The sequence below is a fragment of the Seriola aureovittata genome, chromosome 8 (genome assembly GCF_021018895.1).
Source record: "Seriola aureovittata isolate HTS-2021-v1 ecotype China chromosome 8, ASM2101889v1, whole genome shotgun sequence".
In the NCBI taxonomy this organism is placed as follows: Eukaryota; Metazoa; Chordata; class Actinopteri; order Carangiformes; family Carangidae; genus Seriola; species Seriola aureovittata.
The window spans coordinates 3296997-3316973 of NC_079371.1; the positions used below are offsets into that span (position 1 = coordinate 3296997).

A 19977-nucleotide genomic window follows, 5' to 3' on the forward strand; every position below is an offset into this window, starting at 1 on the left:
CCTCCATCGGATCAGTGCGCTTTCCTTCACAAAAAATAAAAAATAAAGAGTCACCTGTAACGGCATATCTTTAGTCTATCCTAGAAACACTCCAAGTGACAAATAACCGTAGTGTACACAACAGAAGAGCTGCCTGTGTCTTTCACACACTTTAGTCATTTGATCTCATCTGCAAAAGATTCTTGTAAGTATTTTATAATTCATAGTTCATCTACATCTAAACCAAAGCAAAGCCGAGCTAACATGTATAAATGATCACTTATGCAGATCTGAAGGGGGGAAAAAAAGAAAATACAAAAATATTCTTGACTCTCTGATCCTTCTTTCTTTTTGCAGGTGGTGAAGTCACTGGCTTTGTTGGCTGAATGGTTTACTGTAGTGCAGAACTTGTGTGTGGCTCCTGGAAAAAGATATTTAATGCCGTCTCTCACATTTTAAATGATTTGCGCATTCAGTAAACCTATTCTGTCCCTCAATATACTGTTAAGTGTGAGTAGAGGTCATCTCTTTCTAAGACTCATTTCATAATTGAAAATTTCCAATTTTCTTTTCCAAACAATATCAAGAACAGAAGAAAAGACTCTCTCTGTACTTCTGTGAAAGGAAAAAAGGCTATGACCGTGAAAACCCTCAAATGTTTTTTTTTATATATGGACAAGAATTCTTTCTTTGTCTTTCTTTAGTTGAAAAACTTTTTTAAATACCTTTAAATTAATCTTTGCCTGGGAAAATCGCAGAAATGAGTTTTTGTATTGTATAATTTCAAGCATTCTGTCTTTGGTTTTATAATAAATAGAAGCGATGCATTTGGGAAAAAACAAGTTTTGATTTGACATTTTAAAAGTGCACCCAAGACTCAAAGGTCAGTGACAATTGCTCCCTGTGCCCCTTCATGTGCACACTCTAGGCAAGTCAAGTAAGCCAGGATGAGGGATTTCCATCCTAGAATTTCAAATGAGATCGGAGAATGCTCCAATTATAAAGGGCGCTTAAGGGCATGAGGGTGGCAGCCGTGGTTTTGTACTTTCAGCTGCTGATAAGAGTGTGATTTGCTTGTGTAGTGCTCTTTTGAGGGCTTGTTCACAACAAAATTTAATTTGCATGAATGTCTTCCTTCACTTTCATCTTTTGTCAATAAGCAACACCCTGCACTTCGAGCTCAAACAACTTAAGCATTAAAAAATAAATAAATAAATAAATAAAAAGGCAGATTGTCCTGACAATGCAATCTGAACCTTTATGTGTTGTGCATGATTCAAAACTCAGATCTTTGGAGAGAAAATAAAAAGGTGTTTTCTGAGCTATTAAATAATCTGAAATTACATTCTGAGAGACATTCAATACACCGACATGAAAACTCATTAAAAACTCAATCCATATTTACATTCAGGCGCCCTTATGTTGAGGCACAGTCAACCCATGACTACCATCTTTTATTAAGAGATTTATCAGATTGATGAAGCTATTTCTATCTCATATTGTCATGCAATTTTTTTACTATGTGGTAATTTAGAGGTGTGTTAATAGTATGCAGAAGCTGAAAGGTCATCTCAACATTTTTAGGCTATGGATGTGTGCACGACATTTGTGAATTTTTCTGTCACTGCAGCAAGACGGAGCGGTAGTATGGGTTGCAGTACAACAGAGTGACAAAAAAAATGTTGCTTTTTATGAATCAAAATGTTGATTTTGAAGCTTAAGAACATAAAAAGCTCACACCAGAAAGACACTGTTCTCACCCAGCTATGTGTAAGACAAAGTCAAGGGCTATGAATTTATGCATGCATGTAAAAAAAATCTTTTGGACTGAACTGAAAACGCCATAAGGGCCACCTGCAATCCACTGATATTTTCATTTCTGACTCTCCCAGAAACCTTCTCTTTTCTTTGATTTATGTCGCTGACACTATATAAAACCCGCCAACATTCCCATATGTGTCAAGGATAAAAAGGGAAGGAAGGCTAAAAGCGGCCCTTGAGGAACCCCATGAAAAGAGCTTCTCCATCTGGATGTTAATTATTACTGACTTGCTTGTGTCATTCAAACACCTAAGGAAAGGTGGTACAGCTTGGCCTGGAACAGAGTAAATGCAAGAGAAGTTTGAAAATCTATCCAGAGTAATATTCAATAGGTTGATAGGCATATTCAAATTCAGACTCAGAGCATACTGACAATTTTATTCCATGAAACACAGCACAACATGGTCCACTGACTATGCATTTCACCCACTAAGCATTGATTTCTCTCATGCAGGCATGGGGCACCATGTGAATGTAAAAACATGTAAAAATATGTAAATAATATGAAAATATGGCCAAAATATCACTGTTTTGAGGCATTATTTAGATGTTTTGAACTCAAAATACTAAAATATATTCAAATTAATCTAATGAGACCACCCCCGTTGGGATAGAGAGCACTGACAAAGCTAACCAAGGTGACCCCCGTACAGACAGTATATCCTATTGCATCAGCAGGAAACTGACCTAAGAGCAGCAACTGGTATCACGGTTTTTGAAAACCACCACAGGTTGCTTACTTTTTCAATTATTCCAATACTTTCTATATTAAACCCGTCCTCAGGTACTAGGAGGCTTTATTTGTTATGCACAGAATATCCTCCTTCCTCATGGTAGCCACAGAAAGCTCTTTCCTACAACCATCCCTCTTGGCAGCGCTGGTCAAAGGCTGCAGCCTCCCATGAGCACACGGCTCCTTTGACCCACATTGCTTTTCAAAAGATTTACCTAGAGCTGTGTACCACAGATACCAGAGGGAAGGGTAAGAAGAGTAAAATGGACGCAATTATGGCAGACATCAAAGCAGGTAGTTTAAACACCTGAGCGCAAGGGCCGTTTGTTCATATGTAGGCTCCTTTTGATTATTTGCTTTATTTACAAATAAATACAGTTGAGGTCTTGGCGGCCTTAAGAGGAGCTGAAAAGGGAAGTGCTGTTACGAAATGGTAAGAAGCTTTTTACTCCTGTATCTAAATACACTTTTTAAAAAAAAATCCCATAAGCTCAGTGTTAGCTTGAGTCAAGGTCAAGTTGTTGTATTTAACTCCATGTCAGTAATTGACTGACTGAATGATGTATTTTTTGTTTGTTTGTTTTTTTAAAATGGTGAAAATGTCATTCAGTATCCTCACCTGTGAGAGTTCGCTGGCATCTATTTGACCGTTATTATCTGCATCAAAGCGTTTTAACATCATATCAACCAGTTGCTTCCTGGCAGCCATGTTGTCCTTGTGGGCCCCATGGAGGTGAGACCCCATGTATCGTTTGTCATGGAGGTCCAGAATCTTGGTTTTAAGCCGACGGTAGTCACTCAGTCTGCAGTTATCATCTGGTGGGAAAAAAGGAAAAGCAGAATGGTCAGGAGGAAGGAGAAAATGGATAATCACTACTGTAAGAGCTGCAAGGAAAATATGTTTTTACTTTGTTTGAATAATTAAAAATATTATTTAATTATTATTAGGATGCCTACAAACAGATATTTCTTAAATACCTAAATGATTCCCCAGTGCTGAAAAAGGCAAATGATTAAAAGCACTGAACATATGATTCCTAAAATTGGATGCAATGTTTCAAATCTCAGCCAATTAGTACCTGTGAATACTAGAGCCCCCCTGAAGACTCATATTTTTAAACAAAAAGCTGCTGTTTATATTCAGCAAAACCCAAATCTGAGGATGTCTATGATTGTCTGCATCACAATAGCAAATGCAAAGGATTATTTTCCTGAGAGGAGCACAAACAGTGACAGTCGTGCAGCATTTCGCTGCCTCTAACTAAGAAAGCAGCAGCAGTCCCGTCAACACAAAGAAACTCACACACAAATCCATCACACAGGTGTCAAGAGCTAACCCTGACAGCAGCAGAAAACATGATGGTGTTGTATTTACAATCCGCCATCAAAGGCTCTAGATCAAAGAAGTCAACTACATGAAAGGTTCAGCAGAGTCGAGTCGAGGCAAAGAGAAAATAATGACTAGAACTAGAGGTTGACAGATATCACATCAAATTCTCATTGTTAGATCTGGAAGTGTCTCTCCTCTAATAACAGTTATATTAGCTGATGTCAAGCAGCCCACAAGGAAAACTTTGTTGTGCACAGAGATGCTTTTCAAATCTCTGGGGAGGAAGGTGACATCTCTACCACAACGTGCAGTGTCATCACCTACTTGGGGAAAAATAGCTGCTGCACGAGGTCTTGTGAGAGACAAATGAACTTTGTTGAGGGTGAGCAGGTGAGAAGGACTTAGTGAGAGCCATAATGAGATCTCCACTCAGTAGAATCAGTGCTTGCTGAGAACTGACTAGTTAAGCGGAATCAGAGCGACCCCAGAAACCGATGACTTGTCATTATCAAATGCGTAGGATCTCGTTTTTCTCTTATAAATTTCTCACAGTTTTCCTTCAGCGAAACAACTTGAGCAATCAGCGGGCATTTAAATGAGATGCTTGGTGTAATCCTGATGCCAACCACCACTTGTGTAAGAGGCTGGAAGAAGTTCTCCTTTACACACTGCTTAGCGAATCAATGGGCTTCCACAGAAGCCATCAAGTTATTTTCATTTCCATCTCAATTCTCCGTGACCTTGTAAAGTCCCAAGGTGTAGAAACTTTATTACCGGCACTGAAATATTTAGTATTGTGACTGAGAAAGGTGTGACATGCAACAGTTATCCTCCTTGTTTGGTTTAAACTCCATAAATACATGAGACATTTGTGGAGCAATAATTACATTCACATCATATTCTTCCAGCTACAGATTAAGTTTTAGTGCAAACAAGATAACGAACTGTAAATTAAACTGATAAAAGATGACTTAGTTCTGATTTTAGCAACAGTGACAAACCAAAGTAAGAGGAGAAACATAATAAATGTAACCTCTTCTATATTAATGACACAGGAGGTATTTGCAAACACCCAGTACCATTCTGATATTAGTGCTCTGTCTTTCCCAAAATTAAAATGTTCAAACACCACTGTGTAGCAATAAAAAGGTAGAGGTAAAGAGTCAGTTTAGTATCAGTGCACCCCTGTTCCATACAGGGCATTCGGGGTCAATTCAATGGTGTGATGAAGTGGATCATATGCAATGACCATGACTCACAGTCACCAGCTTCCCATTCAGCCAATTGGACAACTATGGAAAATTTTGATTTCCACCACCAAATGAGGGAAAATCCTCTGAAAGAAGAGAGAATATTTTCCCACCAGAGTTCAGAGACTTGAGTCTGTTCTGGAGGCTCGTGGTGGCACTTAATGTTGATTTTCCCTTTAATTTGTCATCTATCTTTACATGGGGTCTTTTAAGAAGTTCGCAGTTGTATCTACGCTGTAGTGATGCCACCGAAAACTGTAATTCTCCTCTTGCTGTGCTTTGTTTTCTAATAACAACTTAGAGGACTGAATAATTGAAAGCTCACAGAGCCAGGTGGAGAGAATTAAACATAACCAAGGAGCCCTGGAACAATGCTTCAGTTTGTTTTTGCAGGTACACCTGTCAGCGAGAGACAAACTGAGTTGTTGACAGATGTTCGAGCTGCACGCTCGGTCTGAAGCTTACTGCAGCTAGCAGGGTGTAAACAACAACAACAGTGGTGGCTGGTAAGCTTGTCTTTTCTACCAGCCACTGCAGATAACGAACCAACTGAAGGATCCATGATTTACAAAATTGTCTTTGGCTTTTAAAAACAGCCAGAGTGGCTGGTGAATTCCTGGGAATGGAACCAGCAAGTTTAATTCTTTGCCTGGAAACTGCATCAGCTGTTGGAGCGAGGGCCACTGAGGCTGCAGCATGCTGCATATCATGGGACAGGGTCTGTTTTGACAAGCGTCAGTGCCAGAGACGCTGCCTTGGTCACAAATGGCAGAATGAATAAAAGATAAATGGCTGCTGGCATACCCAGGGGATATGAAGGTCACCGACGTCAAAGGAGCATGCTCTGGCACATATGCACACATACACACACACACACTCACTTGTACACTTATAAATTGCTATGCAAACACACACACACGTACACACATGCTCTTACACAGAGTCACCACACCCCCTGAGAACCCAAACAGTACATGTCTACACAGGGGAGAGTCAGCATTAATGAGACAATGGCTACTATAATCTCTCTCATATTAACTAAGCCAACATGCCTTAGTCAAAACAGTCCGTTAGGGAACTAATAACAGCTCCGCAGAAATCTATTGCATTTTAAAGTCTCATCTATTCAGTTGAATTGAGATCCACTCATAGGATATTCAGTCTTGTAAAATCCAGCCTTGGGTTCTGCAGGCATCTCAGCTGCCCAAATGGCTTTCAAGTGGAGTGAGAGATATTAAAAAACAACCTGCCTGCCTCGCTCTACGTAACTGGTGGGGTGATCACTCAACTAGCAAAAACAAATGCAGTAATTTTAACCTTGATGCTTTAAAGAAAAAAAAACAACAATGTAGAACTGCCCAGTAAATATTCAAATCAGTCAGTGGAGAAGCCCAGATTTGAACGGCATCCTGTCAGTAGAATATCCTGTTTTTTTTGGGTGTGCACAGAGAAACCAGGGAACCACGATGGCAGGGTGCAAACATTTACAAAACTCAAAATTACTTAACTGTAAAATTGTTAAATTACTTAACAAGACATTCATACCGTTCTCGCACCACTTCTCTGCTGCCGCCCAGAGTCACTGGCACCTTGGCTAACAGCGCTGGCAAGAATCATGCAGGAGATTAGTGTGAATTCTAATGTATAATGTACATTAGGATTCATTACTTAAGTATGGAAGGGATGAACACTTCACTTTTTTTTATTTTTGACTGCATGTAACCCTGAATCTTTCCGAATCTTTCAGATCTCAGATAAAGATCCTGTAAAGGCACTAAAATGTCTTATAGTCAGGTAACAACTAACGAGAGTTCAATTTGAGGTGACTGCTCTGTACATGACCTTGAATATAGTGTTATTATTACGTAATTATCATCATTTTAATTAAGGTGTTCTTATTAAAAAGCATGTTGAACATGTCAAAAAATAAAAAATAAAAATAAAAATAAAATAAAATAATAATGTGTAATTGTAGTGTATTTTATTGACCTAATTTATCCACACGTTTTCACAAGTTGCTTGTTCTAACTCAAGCTGCCCATTTCAAATGTGTCCCTCCACTACAGAACACCTAATACATCACAGATTTTACACAGTTGATGGAAAAGTGTGATTTTTGCAACAGTGGGAAAAAAAAACAAACAAAAAAAAAAACCTTACATGTAAATGTGTTTTCCACACTTTCAACACTACAAACCCTTTGACCTTCATACAAGCTGCTCAAGCTGGAGCCATTCTGCAGGCACTTACAACCTCAAGCAAGATGGCTAAAATTTGATTTTACGTTTGGCCGTGTTTTTCCCCGTGGTAAGAAAGACGAGAGTTTAATCTAGCCTCCTTTGTGTGGACGGAATTGCTACAGTTTAATTACCAAATATGGTCCAATCTTCCATTTTTCCCCTGAATAATCTTAAAATTTTCCTTTCAGAGTCGTACCAAGTCTGCTCATATATAACACATATTAATGACAACACGGTCCTTGTTTACAACATCCAATTACAGGCCGAATAAACACTGTTCAAGGACAGGTAACAAGTTTTAGTAATAGCACCATCAAGATTGCGACTCCCACCAGAACGCTTTAGCATAGTGATACTTTTGTCAACATTATTCGTGGATGGATCACATGACATTTACCCGGGCCAAAAGGTTCTGCAGAAAGCTGCTTATATAACTGAATTGGTTGAGTCAGGCTCTGAAAGTTTTTCATTCACTCACAGGAGCTGTCACATTCAATATGTCACCATGACTCTCACTATTTTGTGAGATTAAAAAAAAAAAAAAAAAAAAAAAAAATCTTTGTAAAAGTATCTTTTCATGGCGGTTGTTAATCTGTCAAAGTGGCTTTTAGACTAAATGTAATGGTAGTTTGATGATAGGATAGGATGGAGGTGGTGTTAATTTTTTAGCACTGCTTGGAAATGGAACATGAAGGACGCAGACTTGTCACAGTTTGCTTTACCGTTTGCTTTTGACTGCTCAACGACCCTGCTTGTGACAAATGTTTCTCATCACACAGGCTCCATATGTGCACAAGCAGCTGGCCAGGTTCCACCATGAAAAGCCCATACCTCTTATTAACTGCCTTGACTGTTCATATAATGTGGAGGTCAAGTCTCCAAGTGGATGGAACTACATGTCGGAGGAAGAGGACTCATATGCGCTATACTGATTGGGGGGCAAATGATTTATTTGATTAAAACCATTTGTCAAAAAGAGCAACACAGCAACACGGGAGGCTGCTCTCCTTGTGAGTGCAGACATTTGTTATTAAAAAACACCAAGCCAAGAGAGTTTCACAGCTACAGCCATTGTCAAACTCACTTTTAACGGTATATTTTAGAATTACTGCTACACTTAAGCACTTCAGCCTTTTGTTAAAAGATATGGTAATTCATGGGAGAAGTGCAGTGAGGGAGATGTTTAGAGGCTTCTAATAAATAAATAGAAAAAGAAGAACTGAGGAGAGGTCTTTTAACGTCTTTTAAATAACATGTTGACAAAGTAGAATTTTACATTAAAAGGAGAACTCTGATTTTATGTCTGTTTACAGGTCTTGCAGAGAATACTGCAAATGTAAAAGGAAAAAATGTATAAAACCTTTTGTGATAGAGCAGATCGAGCTGCCAAAAATCAGAAAAATTGAAAATGAAAAAAATCTGGTGGTGTGGAACAGTGAGATTATCTGCAGCCCATTTCTCATCTCTGCTAGAAGCTAGCGGCTTCAACCTACATCAGCCACTAAAAGCATACCACCACCCGGATCTCCTCAACCTGGGCAGGTTGCATTGTGGGTCATATAAGCACCAGGTGACAAGGAACAAGAATGCATGGAACAAAAATGATATTCTCTCTGGTTCTGCCATTAGAGCCAGGGAGGACAAAGGAGTCTATTTTACAGGCCAAGACTGATGCAAGTGACGCTATTACAATATGGTATTTTCTTGACTTGAAAATCACTTTGCACATCTGTTTGGTATTTTTGTATCACAGCGAGGAGGTGGGAGGAGAGGCACTAACACGTGGGACTTCAATTGAAATTACAGTGAATACAGCTGCTGGTTTTGTGTGGAAATTGGGTCTTACAGACTGTTTTCATATGCGTTTCACTTGAATCTGATGGGACAAAATACAAGTTTTAATCAGTAAAACTGTCCACATCTGCTCCATTAACAGTTCCTTTCATATTTCACTTTCTTTACAGTATGTGCATCCAAACTCAATGTTGTGCGAAGTCTATTTTCTATATAAAAATAAATAGACTAAATATTCTCTAAATACACAGCTCCTGACATGTTGGGTCTTTCTGCATTGCTGGTGTAAACAACAATGTTAATTAATTCTGAGATGAAACACCTGTTCTGACATCATGTCACTCAGCTGGTGATTTGATGATTCTGTCAACAACCTGAAAACTAAACACTTTGAAGAAATATGCAGCAATTATAAAATAATGTTCTAAATGTAAATTAACAACGTAATTCAAACAAACTCCAACCCGAAATAATACATTCAAATCAACGTCAAAAAAAAAGAAAAGGCTCATTGTGGTTATAGCAAGAATGTCTGTACGACGGCCTGGTCAGTTTCACAAGTATCTCATTTTCCTTTAAAATGCACAAAAGATTTCCTCCATCAGGTAATTAAATCCCTGCAGCCTTTGACTTTGACACTGTTGTAGTACAACTCAAGAGCAAGGGTCCATTTGTAGAGGACAGAGACCAAACACCTTTTTTGAGAATAATCATAGCACAAAGAAGACGCCATCAAGGTCAGTCCAAAAAGTTTAGATATTCAAGCAATTAAAAATTCAGCAGTTATACCTATGGTTGTTTTTCTTTGTTTGAATTTCCCATGGCAGTGCCAATGGAGAGCGCTGCTGAATGGTCCGTGAATCACCTCAGCAATGCAGCCTACCGCCCTAAAGCATTAAGTGGATAAGGTTTGACTGCAAGCAAATGTTTAATCACAGTGACCCAAATCCCACGTAATAAATAGCTGTAGGGCAAGTAAAAGATAACTATGGACGCTGTACTGTCTGGCAATAACTCATATAAAACCAAAGAACATATTTTAAAGTCAGTAATGGTCGGTTGAAAGCCGTAAAATCGGGTTGTTTGAGTTGTTTTGCTTGCAAACATATTTTCTTTGTTTATGTCTTCTTCTTCTTCTCTAGAAATAATACCACTAAATACTATATTTGGCTATTTACATTCTGTGTGACATACAGTGCAACAGCATGCATAAAAGTTTGAAAAATGTATTGTCGTACAAAAAATAGTATATTTTACAAAATATAAACTTCTTAAATCTAGTTTAAATGGATAAATCTGAATGTGGATTGTTTTGATTGATTTCTATTCGTTATACTCTTTTGGTCTTGTGATTACTCTCCCTTCATGAGACAAAGTCCACCACTCATATGCCACTTAAATGAACCTGGAAATCTTTCTGAAAGAGGAACAACAAAACTCTGCATGAAAACCAGAACATAATGGCATTCTCCTAGGTACGATAGCATCCATCCACAGAGAAACACCGGTACACTCTGTGGTAGTGATGAGCAAGCTATATGAAGCATGAAGGCGAACAGCAATGTTTGTATTTGCTGTTATACAGACCTTTCTTTCAGATATGTGAGTAATGGGATAGAGATGGCATCAGAATGTAGAAAGAATTTTTTGAATATTGTAGTGATAACTCCTGCTTTCGAAGCACCTGAGGAGAAAAAGCACTGTGCACTACGAATCTACAGCCACTGATGCGTACTGTGCCAAGCGACACAGAAACAACTCCTGCATTAACAATTACTGTAAATCCATCCGGCACTCATGAGAATCAAAAGTTACTTTGTGACTCCAGAAAATGCTCAGAAAAACTAACCAAAACAGCTGTGCAACATGCAGATCTCTGCTCATGTTATTTCACTCTCTCAGTTGTTGTTTTTGTTGAAGTCCAGAGCTGAAAATACACATTAATCCTTCCTAGAAAACACAGTAAACTGAGTGAGAAAAAAAGCAAGCCATCTCCATCCTATCCAATGTTCACTGAGGCCATAACCACTAGTGAACCCACCACACCCCGCCTCTTCCATCTGCCCCTTTAAAAGCGCTCCTGTTTTATTTATACACAGAAAAAAGTGGCTCAGTGGAAAAGCTGGACTCAACTCCGCTGAAACTTTCCCATCTTTGCCCCGCCACAGCCTGCCCCCACCACCTCTTCCAGCTTTTCCATCTCCGTCTCCAGGGGGCTGGAGACTGCCACGGCTCACAATACATCAAGACAGCACAGTGTGACAACTGGGTTACCCAAATCAGAGGTCACTGATTGCAATCTTTAAGAGCAACTAGAGGTGTCACTGCCGCAACACCTGACTGAATCTGAAATGGATATCTGGGCAGTAGGGCTGCAGACTCTTCACACACACTCCAGGATGATACAAATGCAAAAAAAACTCACAGCAGACCGCGGGCACAGCGAAAATAGTTCTGCTAATATTCATATAGAGGATCTGTGCATCTGTATAAACCAGGGGGTAGAAAAATGCAAAACTGGGGTTCGAAGTTCATTCTTGATCTTGGAAACAGCAGTTGAGAAAACAAGATGGTTCCATTCCAGCTCCTGAATCTTTTTATTAGCAAAGATCCAATGATGAAAACAAGTGAACATGGTTGTAGATATGGGTTTTTAAAATAAATCAGGCTATCTTAATTTATGTGGATTAATTTCATAGCTGCTACAAAAAACTGTAGCATTTCTATCTGAACCAGAGTTGACTAAAGAAACTAAACTGAACCTTTGGGTTGCAGTTATTCATAAATGTAGTTACTTGCAAATGATGAAAGGTAAACTTAATGATATTCGATAGGACTCAAAGTAGATTTGATAATGGCAAGAGATTAAAATGCTATCAAACCCCAACCCTCATTCTAGAGCAGTAGATGGAGTTTGACCAGCTGTCACGGAGCTGTACATGACAAAAGTTAAGTTTTTGGTTTTTTTAAGTAAAGTTATGTCTGTCTTTATATGATATGTCTGCCTATACAGTAAGTTGGGCTGCTGACATTGTGTGCTGAGAGTATTTTTTTTTTTTTTCCCATGCCGTACCGAAAACAAATTCCAGCAACTCTAGTCGCAGCTGAAGTGAAGTTCTGGAAACCTGCCAACCCAATTTCTACAAGCCACGCTCTATCGTTGACATTTAGAGTTGAATAGGTCTTTAAATGGTAAGTCACATGTCAACGTGGCTGCTACACTTGATAAACTGAAACAAAATGAAACTGACTGGTAACATTTTCCTGGTGGTTGATTATTCCTTCAGGTTTGGTTACGTTTAGGCAACTAAAAATACTTACATACAGATAGAGAAGTGTTGTAAATGGACTGCACTTATACAGTGCTTTTCTACCAGCTTCAGCACTTTACACTGTAAGCCACTCCACTCTACCTAAGCCACAGCCGTCCCCTGTGTGGTCATGGTTCAAAGAAACCATTGTTTTGCAGCACTGTTAGAACATCACACTAACTCCATCTTTTTTCTTTCTTTTTTTTACTTAGACTGAACATCATTGTTTGCACAGCCACAGGAGGTCACTTATCAGGAAAAGTATAAATAGGTTATTTTGCTGTTGTTGAGGACAGTCTCTACACAATTGTTTCTTTGGGAACTGAACTTTCTTTCTGTACTACATGATAACTTTCTGCGTGTGTGGTAACAGCCTAAGACAGATTCCCTCCCTTCATTCAGTCTCTGTCACTATCGTTTCCTCCCTGGATGCAGGTGTAATTCTCTCCCTCCCATCTTTCATCAGGATCACCGCTCTTCCTCATGTCTTAATCTTTGATGTATTACCTCAGCCACCTCTCCCCTCTCACCTTGGAGGGGGATCATTATCATCCAGGAAACTTTACTCGAACTTCACCCCACCGATTCAACCCACCCTTCCCACTTTTCCTCTTCTTCACCGGGCTTTAACAGAAGCCTCCTGAGGTGTTCTGAGACTTCAAATCTCCTTGTTAAATCTCAGCCTCCCTGCCATCTGCTACTATTCACTACAAAAGCATGAAACCAGACTACATCCACCTCACTGGGCTTTTTGTTTTAACACCGTTAGATCCTGGCCATTGTGACTTTGTGGTGTGTTCTGGTGGCTCATGTATGTTTCTCATGAATGAGAAACATGACTCAGCTTGACTCCTGCATTGTATTTACAGTATGGCATCGATTGTAAGCTTGAGGTCCAATTAAATAATTACTTTGTATGTATAAGTCAGCAAGGCTGTAGACTGGAAAACATTTCTAAATGTTTTTAAAGCCATTTCTGAATACCAGATTTCTTAAAAATGCAGATTGGTTTAAACTAATTCTCCACCAGCTTCTATGACACCACACACCAAAAAGAGAGTAAGATGGAGGTAGACAGAGCTGGAAAGTCAGACGGAGAAAAGAAAGACAAAGACAAGAGGAAAAGATAGCAAGACCAGGAGGCTTTGTTCACTTCTCAAATCTGATCCCAGTAGTGTTGATTACAAAGAGATTACTCCTTCAGTGGCAGGTCGTGTTGATGACATGATAGAGGACAGTGACCCAGGGGCCGAACACACCTAACACGCCAACACATCAAATCAACACGCGGCTGCAGGTCTATATTTGGACTACCGCAGGCAGACTGGGGAATATTGTTTTTTTTGTTTTTTTTACTGTTGGGCCACATGTTGACAGTCTGTGGTTTTACAGAGGGCATGGAAACATCTCTCAGGTGTAGAGGTGGGGCATAAATGATGTCACTGGTTGATATAGAGACTTCATAACGTTAGACTGAAGCCCTGTGGAAATAGCAAGGGAAATGGGAGAACGTGTAACATTATAAATTATGCCGCTTTTGCAAGAAACAAGAGGTTGTTGTTGTTGTATTCCACCAACCAGTCAAGTTGCAGTTTATATCCTCAACTGTCTGGGCACAGTTTCAACAACTGCCCCTTGTAATAAAGATAATATGACATAATGCTAACAAAAACCCAGTCTAGCCACAACAACTTTGGTCATGTTCCTAGTTTAAAGTCAGGGCGGATTACAGTTCAGGTAGGTTAGCTACCTAGCTTGGGTCAGGGGGTGTGAACTGCGTAGATAAGCCCTCCATTTGCTGACTTCACATTGTGCTCCTCTCTGCTCTGCCTCCTGGCCTATTTCTTCACATCTCCAATAATAAGAAATTGCTACCTAAAAGGAATGTTCCTATTTTTCCTAATGGTTACACTGGATTTCAATTAGCAAAGTGCAGAGTGTTCACTCAAGCACATTTTTGTGAGCTTGGCACAGTTTAGGCTGATACAACCAACCCAGCAGTGTTCCCTGACAACGCAGCAAACTCCACCTGCTAATGAAGACCAAGTGATATGAATACAACCACCGGAACAAGGGTGCAAGTGAACCTTGAGTTAAGGATGTTTTATCAACTGCTGACTCCGGAGTCAGGATTGACCTATCAAGTTCAACTTAAGTTCAAGTCCCAAGTGACTCAGAATACAGTTCCATGGACAAATCAGCAAATTCCAAGTGGACCTTGGGTTGAGAATATTTCGTCAACCCTGCACCCTTTATCATTTATATCAGAGTGATAATTGGCTCTGCTCAGCTGCTGTGTTGGCACGGCACAAAGTCAAGACTGGAACAAGGTCTGGAGTACTAGTTAGTTGATCTAATGAATATTAGAAACGAATGCCATTTACATTTCACCAAGCTAATGTCTTTGCAAATTGGAAAATGTTTGTTTCTTTGACTAAGAATATCAGTTTATGGCTAAAAATGAGTTTATTTTTGCTCTGATGAGCAGCTCAGCCTCTGAAAAATGTTTATGTTGCATGAATAAAATTCCAGTCTGACGTCTGTGTTCCAAAGAAGTAAAAGAATCTATCCAGCTTCATGTAGTGGCTTGTATTACATAATAAACAGTAATGGACACAAACAAGAACCCACCATCTCCCAGTCAGAGCAGAAAGGAGATTGTTACACTGACAGACACACTCTGATTATCACGATGCCTCATGAGTCCTGCTTTTCATCCCACAGTGGGGTCACCATTAGGTTAAAGGACTCTATTATCATCTATCTAGCCACTCGACTCAGAGCTGGGAACCATAAAGAGCTGGATTTCTATAGATCTACTGCCCCAGATATGGCATGCTCTCCAGCCTTTATTGATCGGGTCATATAGCATTCAGGTTCACAAAATGAGATGGAAACAAGGGTGTTTTGTCCCAACTTTCACCAGCCACTATTTCAGATTTTCCACACAGATCTTTTTAGACATTTATGACATCTCCAATTGCTGCCTGGTTATATTCCAGTGCCATTGAAATTCAGCCAAATATCAAGCAGCATTTCACTATTATGGCTGATGTTAACTTCCTCATCTATTCCAATAGTCTGCCCTTAAAAAAAAGCTCAAACTTAGAGGCTAATGTGGTATTTTCTGACTCTTACAACCTCGTAAGATCTACCATTTCAGGTCCAAGAGATACATTACATTACTGTGACACATTTTCATCAATCTTGTATCTTTCTTTTTTGAAGCGCATTGTGATCACCTTGACAATCAGAGGGGAGGAGCAAACAGGCCCAGGTCAGCTGGATTGTAAAGCATTTCCTCTGTGTCCAGAGCATGTATTTTTCTTGCTGATGTTTTGTCAGGAATGGGAAAGTTTTCTGATGTATGGTGTAATCCGCGTACTGGCAGCCAGCTCAGTCATTTATACTTCTGACAGACTCTCATTCAAACTGATAGTGCTGTGAGGAAAAAAATTCCCCTATACTAAATTCAGAGAGGGGCCTTGATGTGCACTGCACTATATATGCCAAACATTTAACTGAATTAACATTCACTACTGCAATTTCCAAACAAGGAAAGACAGAAAGGCGATAATATTCCACCAAAACTTGACAGGAATTTAAAGAACATTTTATGAATTCTATCAATAATGTCTTCTGTTGTATTCTATTAGCCTTATGCTGCATGGCCACCAAAATATGGCCTAATTTAGGTCATGTAATACCTTACTTTTTCCTCATGAAACATTTTGGCTTGTTATGATGTTTGTTGGTGTTGTTAATTAATTTGTAATGAAAAACTTGAACATGCTTAATGACACAGTTTAAAGGAGCTCTTTTTATAATAATGTCAATGTAAAAGAGATGACCCAAACAGATTTATCATCCAAATCTGCAGCCCCCTTCAGGTTTGCAGAGCTTTACAGTGGGTTTCAGTTTGTTGTTTAGCTGTCCACCCCCTAATTTCAATTTTTGGTTCCGTCTCAACGCTTTAATTGTGTTGGTTTTGGCAACAAAACACCCGTTTTCAGTTACAAAGCTATAAAAACCCACTGTACACTACCTGTTCAGCTAGATAGTAACTAGCTGGTGAACAGAGTGTTGCAGCTATAGAGCCTTATATTTTCTTCAGGGGACAGTAGAGACCAGAAATTTAGCTAAAAGAAGAGAGAATATTTTACTTACATTTTCCAGCTGGACGGAGACATAACTTCAAATAAATGCTAATTTTGCTCCATAATTGCTGGATGTATAAATAAGCAACCGTTTGCTGACAAGTTTCCCATATCAACTGAAAAGGTTACGATGTGCCAAATCTAGTCAAAAGAACCAGTACACAGAGCAGTTTCATAACAAATGAGAAACACAACATGCTAAAGAAGACCTTGTGATATGGTCAATGTGTGGACCTTGAGTGGAGCCTGCTTTGTCAATTGTTTCCAAGGTCAAGAATTAACGGTTAAGATCAGTTTCTCAGTAGAGATGGACAGGATTTGGAGGTTGCAGAGAACCCTTGCCATGAAAATCAAGTTCCATGTCAGAGAAAATATAATACTAATAATAATACTATAATACTAATCTCTACAAGCTTGACAGCAACATAAACCTTTACTGGAATCAACTACTCAAATCAAACTAATGCAATAATACAATCTCAAATGTGGTCAAATAGAAAACATGACCTTGAACCTTTATTACAAAGACACGTTTCTTTTTTTTCTTCAAAAGAGATACATGGCTCTCTTTATTACACTGTCCAGCACTCTGAAAATCCAACACTAGGTCAGATGGGTTATGTTATACATAGAATGAAGTCAAAGCTTTGATATTAGAAAAAAACGCCTACAATGCTGCAACCCAGTCAACCCTCTCCCTCCACGCTCTCTTCTTCTCTCCATCTCTATCTGTGACTTACTCACTAACACTCTGCTTCGAGCAATGTTGGCAACGGTTGTTCGCTTTTATTTCGCCAAATTGTTCAAAGGTTTGACATCCAGGATGGAGAAAGTGGGTGGAAACAACAGAGAGGGAGGAGGCTGAGAGCAATAAAATGAAAACTTCTCAGGATAATGGCTTGCACAAGAAAGGAGCTTTTAGCCAATACTTTAATGGAAAGCCACCTTGTGCAGACTGCAAAAATGGCTTTGGAGCCCATTCACTCAAAGTAAACACACATTCAATTGGCAAATTCATCAAGAGTCTAAAGAGTTTTTGAAGGGTTATATAAACTTGCATAGTTAGTGGAAAGTTTTTGAGGAAAGAACAGTTAGTGTAATGCATTTTTAATTTAAGGCCCTTTGTGTATAATTTATATACAAGTATTTTTTCAGACAAAAAAAATTGGTGGGAAAATCAACAACTACTCCAGTAGAGCATTCGGCCCCTTGACTGTTTCAGTGGAAAAGCTCAGTGGAAAACAGTGAACACCTGTATTCCAAACTGGGACTGTGCAACTGTGACACGACACGTTCCTGGGGAAAAGCAAAACACATTGTACATATATTTATCTAACTAGAATTAATAGATTTAGTTGTTTTCTGGTTAAGTAAACTAAATATGTTTTTAACTGTGGGTGTAACTACTTGCCTTTTTACAGAAATTCCTCTTGTGAACATCAATTAAATTATTCTGCACTGTCAACCTCTTACTCAACACTGCAGGGGGGAGGAACATCAAACATGTTTAATTGGCTAATTTGTCATATGATTGTTTGGGATCCGTGGCCCAGTCCTTTGCACACGCCTTTGATGGAATAATTGGCCATTTTGGGCACATAATGAACATGCAAATGAATATTGGATGCTTTGAAGCTGAGCATGCTATAAATAAACCCATCGATCAAAGACAGCAGCTCCTTGTCTTGAGGTGTACAAACCTGCAGGGGTTGTGGCGTCTACATCAAAATGCACTCTACTAAAAAAAAACCATACTAAACAGTATACATTAGTTCAATCTATGAATAGACTTGCTGCTTCTGTAGGTGTAGTTTAGAGGTGCACTGTGTCATAAAGTAATTAAAGATATTATTTTCCTCTGGCAGTATGATGTACTGTAGGTCAATGATATTTAATTCAAACATTTCTTTCAAAAGGAACATGATCGTGTTTTAATATCAAAGCCAAGCTTCTTGTCCTTAAAATCAATGCAGCACAGAGTTTGTATGTAATATTCATGATTTGCTTGTGGTTATCTTTGAAAACATCTCTAAATAAAAATCCCAAACTTGTGACTGGAGTTGAACATAGTGTTTGGTTAAAAAAAAAAAATTCAGCATTAATGCAGTGATTGATCCAGTTAGTTCAAGAAAGAAAGTAATCTCCAGCCACAACATGTTTGTTTCTGTCTTGTATGCTCAATTTCTCTTGTCTCTTGTCTTGTTTGCTCAATGATCTACCTCTGCTAAGTCTGCTTTTCTTGCATTTGTATTTGAAGTTAGATATTGTTATTTCATTCTGAGACATGCTCATAATGATAAAGGCCTACAAAAAAGGTAAACTTCCATCATCTTACACACTATTCACCAAAGAACAATTGCCAAAATAATTTGTTTTGATAAAGTACAAAGCAGCTGGTGGTAATTGTGCTTATAAATAGGGTAAATCAGGCCTCAGGTGTCTAGACTGCACACTGCTGAGGAACGCACACAGATAATAAAAAAAAAAAATGGAGGTGGGAAGCATGCCACCCTTAAATGCACACTGAATAAATTACAAGTCTTTTTGTGGGAATATCCTCAAGGGTACCGTCCTGCACTAAATAAGCACCGTGATACGTACTTATTTATAAATGCACACGGGAAGATGGGGGTAGTGGGACAAATTTAATCAAAACTGTAGAATAATTTTGAACACAGTGTGCACTCATCCACAACCCATGGAGCTCCACCTCATATTTTTTGGATCAATGAACCAAATGTAAACAGCTGCTTTTTTTATTTATTTTTTATTTCTGTTAGTTTTTCATACATAGCTGTGACTGCTGTGAACACAAAGCAGAAACAATATAAGAACTATTAATGCTGTAATGCTGACAGACACAAAGAGAGACAGCAATGTGAAATGAAACAATACCACAGGGATTCCAAATTGCTACATAATATATCCTGTTATATATGTATAATGTCATATAACAAAGTAAACTTGGTGTGATTTAATCAGCCAAGTTATTGTGTGTGGTAGATATTTCAATTAAGTTTCTTGAGTAAAAAACTCCCTCAACAATACATGCAGGTGTTATCAGTCTGTCATCAAATTGACAATTTATATATATATATATATATGATTTTAATCCAGATGAGATTAAAATCACATTAGAAGAACTGCTGGCAGTAAAGCCCATTGTGTTTATTAGATTCAAGGGCACATTGACAACAATGGATCACACTGAAGTATTGGATGACATCACCAATGTCCAGTGTCCTGTATATCTCTTCATGACAGTACTGTGCCGTCATCATGATGGTTACACTGCAGAAGTCTGCTTTGATGGTACTTTTACATAATCGAGGGAGGGGATAGGGACAGATTGCCCAGTGGAA

At 38.8% G+C, this 19977-nt stretch overlaps 1 protein-coding gene across 4 annotated transcripts in view; it reads right to left on the bottom strand.

Moving 5' to 3' along the window:
- Positions 1 to 19977, bottom strand: part of fstl5 (follistatin-like 5) — a 165936-nt gene that overhangs the window by 79586 nt on the left and 66373 nt on the right. For all 4 annotated transcript variants that reach the window (XM_056382850.1, XM_056382851.1, XM_056382848.1 and 1 more), the window contains exon 5: positions 3153 to 3349. In XM_056382850.1, coding sequence (XP_056238825.1) covers positions 3153 to 3349 — 197 coding nt within the window. The remainder of the gene's footprint in view (positions 1 to 3152; positions 3350 to 19977) is intronic.